Source organism: Athene cunicularia (genome assembly GCF_003259725.1).
Source record: "Athene cunicularia isolate RWA chromosome 6 unlocalized genomic scaffold, athCun1 chr6_part2, whole genome shotgun sequence".
Lineage (NCBI taxonomy): Eukaryota > Metazoa > Chordata > Aves > Strigiformes > Strigidae > Athene > Athene cunicularia.
In genome coordinates, this window is record NW_020799106.1 from 3,615,308 (window position 1) to 3,627,897 (window position 12,590).

Sequence of the window (12,590 nt, forward strand, 5' to 3'; positions counted from 1 at the left end):
GTCATAAATCTGGCAATAGAAGCCTCACTTATTGTCATGTGTAAATCCCATCTGTCTGCCAAGTTCTGTGTGTATTCAGCACCTATACCTGTCCCTCGCAGAACACCCCAGGGCTGGGCTCTGACTGGGCATCCAGCTGAGAGGAGGACTTGACACATGGGTCAGAAAAGACAGCCTTGGCTGCTCCTTGCCTGTCGATACATTCGGTAGTGGCAATGCTGTTGCAGAAGGATGTGACTGAAGCTTTTCTCATCCTGTATTCTCATAAGGCCATTCTATGTCTGGGACAATAAAAAAGGAATGGTGCTTCAAAAAAAAAAAGAAGTGACTGCGAAGTTGACATACCTCAATTGTTCTGCCTTGGGAAACAACATCGGGTCAGGTAGGAATAACAAGAGAGAGATTCAGCAGGAACATGTGTTATAACAGCTCACAGCAATTAATCTTTGCTATCGAATATGAAAACTAGGCAGACACTCCTGAAACAATGTTCCTTTTTCATCTAGCACCACATTACTCTCAGCCTTCTATTGATTCTCCCATTGATTTGTAAATCCTTCCTGATCTGCTCCAGCGATGCTCTTCCCTCTTCTCAACCACGCAGCTGCCTGTTCAGGTCAGTGAACCTCCTCGGCAGAGGCACACGCTGCCCAGACCACGGGCTGGGAAATCCTTGCCAGGATGAGTCAGTGCCACCGGGAGCAAAACTTCCACTTAGTCGCTAACTGCCGGAAAAATGATGCCTCTGGTAACGCCAGAGAAGTGCAACGATGAGTGACACAAGCACAGCACGAGCAGGAGGAGTTATACAAATCCTTTCTGATTTATGGAGAGGATGGGTGTTTGGGGAAACAGGCCATCACTGGGGGAAGCCAGAAAAAACAAACCACTACTTCGTGAACCACATTCATCCATTGCCTCTTGCCTCTGCTCTGCCAGACTCAGGAGCTGCTAGAGCATCTGCCCTCTTCCCGAATCCTGTTTCCATTCCAGCCTGTATTTTTTGTTACATAAATTACCCTAATGTCTGACCCTGGAGCCTGCGATACAGAAAAAATGAAGCATATCACAAATTTTCATTACCAAAAGCAAAGAACAAGCTGGATTCCAGCTATTTTAAATAGTGCCAGCCCCAACATTTTGGCTGTGGTGGGCCATATAAATGCTTGCAGAGAGGAAGCAAATAGTCCCCTTGACACGTCCCTTTCTCCCTGCTCCAACCAAATATCTGTCACATCACCAAAATGTGGCCCTTCCCACCATGTGGTAGGCCCACGTCCTTCAGCCTGACAGCCCCCGTGTAGCATGTAGGAGGCTGGCATTTTAATCCAGACATTGTACCCACTGTTCACATTACCCACAAAAAATCATCTCTTCCATATTCTCCAACTGGAAAAAGGAAATTTTACAAAGAAATCACGAGTGACTTCTAAAGGTAAAATAGAAGAAGTAAAGAAAAACGTGGAAAGAGTGGTGAGCTGACAAAATAAATTGACCCTGTTTCTGAATTTTGCCACAGAATTAAAAAATACAAATGTGCCTCGAGGGCACTGCAGGAAATCTCCGACTGCTGAAACACTGCAAAACCAAACAGAAACCTGTAGCTACTGTAATAACTGTAGAAAAAAAAATATTTGTAGGTTATACCTTTGTTTTGTTTACAATGATTCAGGTGGAAATGATAGAGAATAATTAAAAACGGAAGATGGGTATGTGATAAGCTAATAATGCAAGGAAAGGACAGTTGTCAAAAAGTTACAGGCACAGATCCTGAAGGTTACCTCATATGCACAGAAGCATTTTGCGGGGGCTGTCTGTCTGTCTGTCTAAACCTAGACACAGTTCTAGGTTTACTTCCACACATCTGAACTTTTTCCTTCTCTTTTTGCCACTGTGTAAGCAAATAAAACAACCCTAAACTGGTCTGATCGGGTTTTGACTACAGGAATTAGATATAAGCGTATGCATCAAGCTTCTAAGTCACTCAGCGGATAGAGTGAGGTGTCAGTCTGATGGGAACCATCACGATGCTCGGCACGTGCTGGTACAAATCCAAGCGAGCACCCAGATAGAGGCTGAGCTGCAGGAGATTCAGCAGCAACATCACGCCTGCCCTGTGGATAATGAAAGGCGAGCACACTCCACAGTTCGAAGTTACTCTTTTAGCATTCAAATTCTGAAATACCTGAATGGAATTCTCGTCTTTCTGTGTTTTCCTGTATGTTCACCTCTACCCCCAAGTAGCTAGGAGGCAGCACCTAATTAAACGCTCTACAGAGAAGATGGAAAATTGTTTCCGAGCTTTGCCGTACATGGTGTTTCACACTCTGCTTTAAGAGATGTAAATTGTTAGATCCTACCGCAACCATTTTATAAAAAAGAAATGCAGTGCAGCTATGGTAGCCTGCCAGGAAGATGAATGATTTAAGCTGTACAGCAGCTAACAGGTCAGAGGCAAGAATTCCACACAGTCGCTCAGAGCATTCACACTTAAGCTTACCCTTGTTTTGGCATCAATTTTAGCTCCTCGATCAAGTAGGAGTTTGACCATATTTGCATTTCCCCTCTTCGATGCAACATGTAACGGCGTGATATCATTCTGTAGAATTAAAAAAACATAAAAGTAAACATCCATGTATCTTTCATGAATTCCTTGCTGTTTGCTCACGGAATGAATTATGCACAATTTGCTAAAGCATAACACAGGGTTTTTTTTTTCCCCCCTGGAAGCATGAAAGCAAGGGGAAGCTGTGTTTATCCACACATGTGAATTACTGACCCGATACCTCGACATATATATTATGAAGACAAACAATCAAGTTGTGTTTGTAGTTATAAGACACCTTGATTGTGCCTCAGTTCTCAGCTTTTGTATAGGAGTTAAATTTATGCAATTCTACTGACTAAGCCCTAGCAATTTAATTCAGCTATGGTTGTTACTGAGCATGTAGTGATAAGGATTTATACCTTACAACTTCGTCGGCCTTGTAGGAGCCATGGAAAATAAATAAAACCATTACATCTGTACGTCTAATTCAAAAGCAACAAGATAGCAAAGCTATTTATTTCTGAGCATTATCAGCAAACTGAGAGCTTTGTGGGCATCTTTGTTTCAGTTACATCACTAATTTCATCTACTGGATTTGTTCCTGTAATCGATGTAATACTGTACTTCAACTGAGACTGTAAATATGTGTATATGCTTCCCAAAGTGGTGCCTGGCAGGCCAGCAGCACGCAGAGATGCTGCACATTGAGGACAGTTACATAACCGCTGCGTGCGCACACAAACACACTTTTTTAACAAGATGTAGCTAGGACGTTTTTTCACGCTCTGATGAATCCTTTCTCTTGTGGCGTACGAAGGCCGCATCCTGTATATATTTGATCATACGGAGCCAAGTAAAAATGAAAGGTTTTAAATAGAGCATGCAGCTACTGTATGAAGACAAACAGAATTCTAAAGAACATGTCTCTGTGTGTATAGGAGCAGCACAAACAGCTGGCTGTGTAAAACCAGCTTCCCTGTGACCGAGCAGAAAGGCATAAATTTTAGTGTCCTTTGGCTGACTGAATCAGAAAGGCACCCATTGCCTTGAATAGCTGGAGGGCGGTACAAGCATCTTACCTGGCTAACAGCCCGTTTAATAGCGCTTCCTCAAAACTGCAGGTGAGGGGAAGGATAGAAAACCAGCACTGAAATCAGATCCCTTCTCAGATGTGACGAGCTGACTCACAGCTTAATAATAATCCTGAGTCCCCAGTCCAGTATGCTACAGTTTCCTTTACACCAATTTTCGCTATGAAGTTAACCCACAGCTAAAAGTACTAATTAATATTATTAAAGAAAGTACTAATTAATATTATCACAGAGGTAAAACATATTTTTGCAAGATGAAATGACAGAGCTTCTTTCTCCAATATTAATGATCATTAGAGCATCAAAGTGATTACTATTCCAGGGTAGCTCCTTATTTCTTTAAAAAATTGAGGTAAAACAAAAAGATGCTTAGCACGTTAAGCAAAAAGTATGCTCTGTCTAGTCCCTCCAGGGATGTAAAACTGTTGGTTTTGAAAAATTCTATTTGACTGAGAGTTGACATTGGATATAATACAGGATCAGTATATTACTGTATCAGCCACAAAGAGGACCAAAAAAGAGAGGAGAAAAACTATTAGGAGGAGATACTTTCTGCTTTTCCTCTCTTCCCAGGAGGAAAGATGTTACTGAGATCAGAGGGAGAGAGATATGAATTCTGCTTTCCTGAGAAAAAAAACAGTAGGGGAAATAACTTTTGTGTCTTCAAGTAAAGGATACTACAGGTAATTTAGACTGAAGGACCACCTTCTTCCACTTGCTGGAGCTGATGGGCAAATAGGTTAACTCAGTCTAATAGAACTGAACACCCTGTTAATATGTCAGAATAATCTAGTACTAATAATTTAATTTATCATACACAGACTACTGCCTTTTCTAAGCATCAGTAAAGAAATGGAGGAGGAAGGGACAGCATTACAAAGGTAGGATGAAGTCTGGTTCTCATCTGTCTTGACACTAAGCTAAATCAATCTAGTGAGGCACAGGGGAAGGTATAAACATGTAAGAATATGCACTTTGGATCTAATTATTGGCCAGTCCAATTGTTCAGAGCTCTTGCTGCCCTAAATGAAGGAGAGTTAATTCTAGAGTAGATGGATGAGTGCTGGCAGATACACACCTCAACTCCAACTTCCACTTAGCAGTTAAGGTTTAGGTCACACTGTTTGCTTGCAACAGGGGAAGAAAAAAAAAAATAAAATCCACTTTCATGTTCAAAAAGGAGTCCCATTCAAATGACCTTCGTATTTCTGGTTAGTACTGAAACTATCAGGACAGTGCAGTTCTCTCTCAGCTTCTGACAGGGGCAAGCACCCTGGCTTGAATGTGAGGAAATTCTCCAGCACCAAGTAAGTCTGAGCCCACTTCTGCAAACTGGAGAACTAGCAATCCATCTTTCCTCCACCTGATCACCTGTCTTTATAAAAAAACATACACATTTAATATCTCTAGGATTTTGAACCTTGAGTTAATTTGTTGAAAATAGGCAGCAAGTTCACATTAGGAAGAGATAGATGGATAAAAGATAGGATCACTTTAGACACAGTTTCTTAGGAAAACCAACTACACACAGCTACCCTGAAATGTTGAATTGAACAGGAGAAATCAAGCAAATGAAACCCTATGTGCCCAGTGAAATATCTGTCCTTATGGATGATCAAATTCAGCTCCTCTTTCCTGGGAAAAAAAGCGCTGCAGCACTCACTCTCTGGGAAGAAGGATGCAGGTTTTGTTGTACTCTACTAACCTATTCAGATAGTTCATAAAAAGAATTAAGAGATAAAGAAGAAAAAGCATGTTTAGTCTTTGTCAGCCCTAACAGCTCAGGAAAACACTGTGGGGAAATGAAGGGGAAAAAAGAGAGGGGGCAGGTCTCTATTCAGTATTTAATTTTGCCATTTAGCTATTTGAGCTTTTACTGGTAGCGAACAATATGAAGTAATAATGCTGCTGATTTCATACTGATGAAGAGATGCATTATGTGCATGTTTGAATAGCTGCACACTGAAGTTTAGGGCAAGCAACTTGTCTTTGGCCAATACTTAAATGGTGTTCTTTTACTTTAAGCCAAGGCTTAAAGAATTATACCCAGATACATCACCTATATGGCCTCTTCCCATCTCCCATCTGACAATTCAGAACATGAACTGAGACGTGCATAAACCTCAGACAACATCGTCATTAATGTTTCTGATGACAAAATGTAAAGCAAGCAACTCCAAACTGAGTTGTTTGTACTTGTCACAAGAAACTAGGGATATAAAAAGCTTCATAACATGTGCAGCTTGGATATAGGTTATTAACACTAAAACTGTGGTATCAGCAAACAATATAGGCGCCAAATGTAAGGTTCTGAATTCTTCAGTAAATCAACAGCATCTGCTGTCTTTTTCAGTCTATTTTTAACTGTTTGATCTTCTATAAATTTCTCCCTTTGTTCTTAAGATAGAATAGTAAATCAGGAAACTTTTGAAGATGTCTTCCTGCAGTAATAGAGCTGAAATGCCTTCAGAAAGTTGCCATTAGAAGATGTGGTTCAGACCTAGAATGGCTGTTGGAGTGCTTCTTGCCCTCGCTGTTGAAATGTCAAATACTGGGTAATGTCTCAGGTAGAGCCCTTGACACTGAGATCCAACTTGGGAGTTAACAACTTCTACAGGGGATACAAACCCTAACTTGTGAGAATAGCAGCCTAAACCTCTGCGATAAATGCTCATGGAGTTATGAACTAGCACACAGCCATTCCTCCCCGCCTTGGCAGATTTCCTGGGGTATACGACTTGAAGTACTCTGAACTGTATATAGCTCCAAGTGTGACAGATTAGATGCCTGCAATTTTTTGTCTGTACCTCACAACATTGCAGATGGCTGCTTTCCTTCCCTTTATCCATTGCCTGCTGCAGCCACCACCCTTCACACGGGGCCTGGGCCTTCCTTCCGAGTCTCACAACATCCAGAAATACGATGGGTGAAGAATGACCTGCTTTTACATTTAGTGGCTTTTGCTTGTGCCTGATCGGAGGAAACACCAAGCGCCTTCAGCTGTAGCTCTCTATGTGCAATTTCACAAGAAAATTAAAAAAAATTTGGAGTTATCCTGTGCTGAGCAATAAGCCACCTGAATTTCTCATCTGAAATGAAATCAGCTCCCCTCTGACACATGGTTCAGAGTTTGCCACAGTAGTCAGAATTACTCCGTACTATTACAGATTAGCAACACAAATGGGTAGGAAGTCAGAAAAAAAAAAAAAAAAGGTAGGAATTTAAGATTGGCAGCATGCAAACACAGTACATCTTAGAAGTTTTATTTTAATGCATTTAGAAAATGAAGAATTCCCCCGGGTTTCTCATATGCAGTGCTGTCCTGTGGGATTGCCTCTTTCTCCCACCAATCTGATTTACAAATATAAGGAAGCTAATAACAAACAAGAAAAGTAAACGTTTGCACTGACAGTACCATATTGGGCTCTGAGGTGTACCTTTAAAAAAAAGCACACCAAAAAAAGGGTAAACCTTTCCTACTGAGCAGCATTGTTTTAAATGCTGACGGATTGGCAGATCATGGAGGGACTCATTGCCAGCATCATTGGGACTTGATATTTCTCCTCACTACCAATGAAAGAACTACCCCTACCTCTGAGCTCTCCTCCCAGCCCCTCAGTGGAGTTTAGATCCAAAAAATTTCACTGCTTTATCTTTGCTTTTTCAAAAAAACCCTGTTTCTTACCAAAATGTTCAGATTAACTTGGAATCTAAGATAGTCCTTCTCAGTTCTCAAGTGAGAGCAGACTCTGGGAAGAGCTTAATATTGACAAAGAATGTGTGAATAAAACAGAAGCTGAAAATAGCCAGACTGCTAAAGCAGAAATTTCCTATACAGTCTGGAAAATCCCTCCATCATTAGGCGTTCTTAAGGAAAGAGCATAATGTTCGTTGTCATATACTGGCATTGCCATCAACAATACTGCATGGGTACCACCACTATTACCAGTTCCAGGAGGTAGACTGAGCTTTGCATGTGAAGACTGTCATAAGCAACTATGCAGCTACATAAACACGTTGTTATGAAAACACTCGGTGTTCTCTCCAGTACAGGACTGGATCTACAACACAGCAAAATCCCTGCAGAGAAAACTCTTATATTCTAGCAGCAGTTACTGGGATCACCGAGACTTGTATAGGGCTTTCAAAAATTAAAGAAATTATAGGTGCAAACACACAAGCAGATGCTTCCCAGGAAACCTTACAACAGTGCATCTTTTTTCGGCTTGTTTCTTCTTTACTTAATAAGCCTTATATTGTGCTCATTTACTTCTTGTTTGCTTATAGACTTATCTTTCTTTAGGCTTGAGACGTATAAAGTGAATCCTGGAAGAAAAGAAGGAAAAGTCTAGCAAGAAGCTGTTATGGCAAATTACCACTAGGGAAATACAAAGATGTTTTTTCTCTTATGTTACTGTCACTTACATATTGCCTGCTCTCTTTGATGGGCTAATGGTGTTCTGCTCCTCAGCCTCAGGGTCATCATTAATGCATGTTGTCCTCACACCACCCTCTCAAAATTACCAAATCCTTTCTCAACCTTCCAGTAAGCAAACTTTTTGCAGGCAAAGGCCCACTCCCAGAGGAACTGAGGTCTCTGGAATAAGGAGTGCTGTGTATCAGGAAGGCTGTTCACGGGGCTGGATGCAGTTTTATGGCACAGTGACTACCTCCTGTTTGCTTTGGCGAGAAAGATGTGGGCAGAGGTCATCTTCATTGCTACCTGAATCTTCTGACTTGCTTAAGTACGGAGTGGATGTGGGGGTCACAGATGTTCCTTTCTGCTGTTGCTCTGGAAGCTGCAGAGAACAATTTCTTTCTTCCTTTCTTTCTAACCACTGTGCTCCTCAGAGACAGGTGGACCTTCAGAGGCATTTCCTCACCCAGCCTGGGCAGATCTTTCCACTGGAAGATAATCTCAGACAGAAGAATGACATCTGGAAGACTGTGAAGACCCCAAAGATAATTTTTACCTAACTATAATTCCCAGAAAATGCAGTTTATTCAAAGCATCTTCCTCACCATCTCATTTGCATAGCAACCTTGGAAAAAATACTGATTTGCACTTTCTTGTTGCTGAATTAGCACAGGGCAGTCTGGACACACATCTCCATCGCAGCTGGCCGTGAACTGCTGCAGATAAAATTTCCTGCCCTCCATGTGCACTGCTCCTGGGGATGCCCAAGCAAGGCCTAGATGGGAAAGGGCAGGCACTCTGCAGGGGTCTGATTTACAGCCAAAGAGCTTTCTTGCACACAATACCATAGGCAATTATCAGACTGCTAATAAAACTGGTACCTCGTTCTTTCCAGTGGCTGTTACTTGCTTTAGAATGTATCTGGATACACCTTTCCAAGTCCCAGATATCAAAGTGCAAGGCAGTCTAGAGAAAATCTGACGAGAGAAATAAAGGAGAAATCCCTCTGTGACCTATCCTTTTTCTCCAGCACCCCACCCACCCTCAGGCTGAAGATGTCCTGCTTCTGGTAAAGCAAATCAAGCCCGTGGCATGAAGCCCCTGCAACAGCGTCCAGCTCGAGGAGCAGCAGCTGGGATGGGAGCACAGCAGTTCTCACTCCGCATGTGGTCACTGTAGGCCAACAACAGATCTTCTGAATTGAAAGCTTGGAACAGGAGAGCCCACTTGGTGGAGTTCGCTTCTCCATGCTAGGTTGGTAATTCCAGAAGAGGGGAAGTAGATACCAAAATTATTAAAACTCGAGGTAACACACCAGATACAGTTCAATTCAAAGGCACAAGTGGCTGATGAACAATATTTTTCTTAAGATAACAGCAATTACTTCTTCCTCTTGAAAAAATTGCTAAAATAGATCGACTTAAAGGTCTTTGCCCTTCTTTCAGTTTGTAACTAGGATTTATCCACACCTCTCCAACATCAGGTGCCACTGCCAGCTAAGAGAATGGTGCCTGGAATTGCTGCAGTCCTTCAAAGCTCAGGTAGTGACTGCACTTACGTGTTAATCCGGCTAAGAAAGGAGACTGACTTCATCCTCAGACACCCTTTATTCTCTTCCTCTGCTTCTCTAGTCCATATGTGATTGCCTCAGGTTAAGCAAGAGGGAAATATGGTGATGCAATGAAGGGATTTCTTTAGCTTTGAAGGGTTTCAGAGAAGCATATAGCCACACATGTGAAAATGTGCTACAGAAAAAGGATGATCAATAGACATGAAATGCTTGTTCCTTCTACAGCGCATACCCTGCCAGTAATCATGACAGGTTTGTTGCTGAGTTTGAGCCCAAGTCAAGCAATTTCATTACAAAATGGCAAATATCCAGCCCAATAAGGAGACCTTGTTTCACTTGGTCTAAGGTTTGAAGGTTCTTGGAGCTGCCTCCCTGTGAATAGGTAGAATCGGGGGCATCACAAGCTGATTTGCTGTAATGGTCTCCAAGCCATCCCACAGGGAACTTTCCATGCTGTGCCATCTTCCCTGCGCTTGCAGCAAGGCTAGAGAAGAAAGCACAAACACCCAAGTGCTAATGCAGTTCCGTGTAAGAGCTGACATGAAATCAATTGCTGGGCTGGAAGAGTGCAAACCAAAAGCAGGTACGTTTCCTGCAACCCTCCCAGTTGCTACGGTCAGCAGGTCCCGCAGGCTGGCAGGCACTGCGACACCTGTAAGGGCTCCTGGAGCTATGCCTGTTGTTCTTAGATGCAGTGAAAGGAGGTAACAAGGGAGTATATGACAGCTGAGAGGCAGGCAGGTGTATACTGGCGGGGGTGAGGGGAGCAGCTGCTACTGCATATCGCCGGGGACATCATTTACTTACACCATTGCTCACCTCCTGCCAGCACACCGGGAGCCATCAGCGAGCTCGTGTCTTTCCCTGCCTTCCTTGCTGAAACCTCTTTCTTCCCTCAGGCCTCTCAGAAACGCACAGAAAACACGCAGCTGAAGAGATCTCCTTTGCCACAGGTCTGCACTCCTTTTTCCTACATGCTTTCACCAGCTCCTCTTTTCACCACACTTGCCCATGTACTTAAGGCTCAGAGCTCTGCCTTCATCCTACACGTCCGTTCACTTTTCCTCCACCCTTCCCCACCTTCACTACGCCGATGATGGGAGCTGGCTAAATATCTTCCCCTCACATATTTGTCTTCGTGTTGCCCCCTCCACGCAAGCATCTTCTGTTACCGTAATCCTCTGCTCCTGTTCAAATCTCTCCCCAGAATTGATACAGTTTAAAGATGAGAGATAGACAGGTAGTGTGGATTCATATTTATTTAACAAGAAAAAAAGGAAAAACAGTTGGTGGTTTGCAAAAGCACAGAGTGCATTTGACACCCCCATCCTACGGTTTGCTCTTTGTACTTTTGAAAGCTACGCTACATACACACAGGATGATTTTAGCTGGGTTACAGCCCTTTCGTGTCTTTGCTCTGTTGGTTGTCTTACATTGTCAACAACTCAAATAAGGGCCCTTCCTCCAGAGGGCAAGCAGCACATCGTGAGCACTGTTTACAGAAACTAAAACAAGAGGCAATGAGGTGGCAGTGGGCAGGCTGCACCCGTGGGTCAGTTTTAGTACTGTCCTTAGTAGTACCTCTACCTGTTTTGTGATTCAGGCAATCAAGGACTAAGCAAGGGCTCTGTTACTTAGTGCTGATAATTGTAGTTTACACTCCACATGTACTGGTGCTCTGTTTGCCTACAAATTTATCGCTCTACCAGAATCTAACTCATCTTTTTCTGAAGCACTTTCATTACCCACAGTCTGATAAGCACTAAAGAACAAAATTCAACTCCATATTGCTGTTATTTATGCTATGATTCCTTCTGTCACAGCTACTTTATCTAATTTCAACCACCACAGAGTAGAGACGTGCTCTCCGGATGCTGCCACCCAGCTACAACAAGCACAAACAAGCCGTTCAGTGCTCTGAGTCACAACGTCAGCCCACTGCTCTTCCAGGCTGATGTCACTGCATCTGCACGTCCCTGGCTATCTGAGCATCTGCCTCTCGCAGGACGACAACTAAGGAAGGGAGAACCTGCAATTTCCAGATCTTAATGAAGAGAGGAGGATGGCCTTATTACTTTGGATGTGCTCTCCATCAGTGTCCCTAATCCAGAACACAGCTGCTGAAGCCTAAGATTTATCATTTTATTAAAACAAGCATAAGCAGATGATATTCAGTAGTACTGGTACTAAATGCTGCTGGTACCAAGTGCTGCTAATTGCTAATATTAGCTAATTAGCTAATCTCTAATCTTGTTTCTGAGTGAAAAGAGTTGACACCCAAGACCCCATTCGTCCTCCTTGCTCCCGTGATTAGAACCTATCAAATACTGAATGTCAAAGCTGATGACTGTTTGAAATGCCTTAATGCTCTAATTTGGTCAGTTTAAGGATCTGGGAAGAAGAGGTTAACATTAGCAGTCAAAGCAAAGCACACGTAGTCAGAAGCTTCCCAGAAACCCTTAACCCCCAAATCTACTCTTAGTGTGTGAACTTCATCTGGATCTAACCTGCAATCCCTCTCTCACCAATAACATGAAACACATTTAGTGACGAACGTAATTTGGAAAACATCATTTGTGGGGGATATGTGAGGGTTGATCCTTACCTTCGATACTCAACTATCAGCTTGAGCCAATAGCTGCTAGTACTCTTCTCACCAGCATTAGCAGGTACTGGATGATGTCTCATAACAGTGTCTTTTAGCTTTGGGGATTTATCTGCATCAGTAAATCACCAAATGATGCTATGTTGAATGAATAGGGGCCAGCACCAACACTCTTCACCTGCACTCCCACTTACAGTTTAAGGAAAACATTCTGGGTCTTGAAAACATTCTGGGTCTTGAAAACATTCTGGGTCTTTGTTCAAAATTTATATTCCCGCTCTATCACATCCTCCACCACCTCCCCTTATTAACCACAGACAATCTCTAAAAAAGAATTGTTCAGGGTTGATTTGGGGGGG

At 42.6% G+C, this 12,590-nt stretch overlaps 1 protein-coding gene across 24 annotated transcripts in view; it reads right to left on the reverse strand.

Annotated features, from left to right (window-relative positions):
• ANK3 (ankyrin 3) overlaps positions 1-12,590 on the reverse strand; it is a 308,020-nt gene that overhangs the window by 121,766 nt on the left and 173,664 nt on the right. For all 24 annotated transcript variants that reach the window (XM_026851817.1, XM_026851825.1, XM_026851824.1 and 21 more), the window contains one exon: positions 2,501-2,599. In XM_026851817.1, the coding sequence (XP_026707618.1) occupies positions 2,501-2,599 (99 nt within the window). The remainder of the gene's footprint in view (positions 1-2,500; positions 2,600-12,590) is intronic.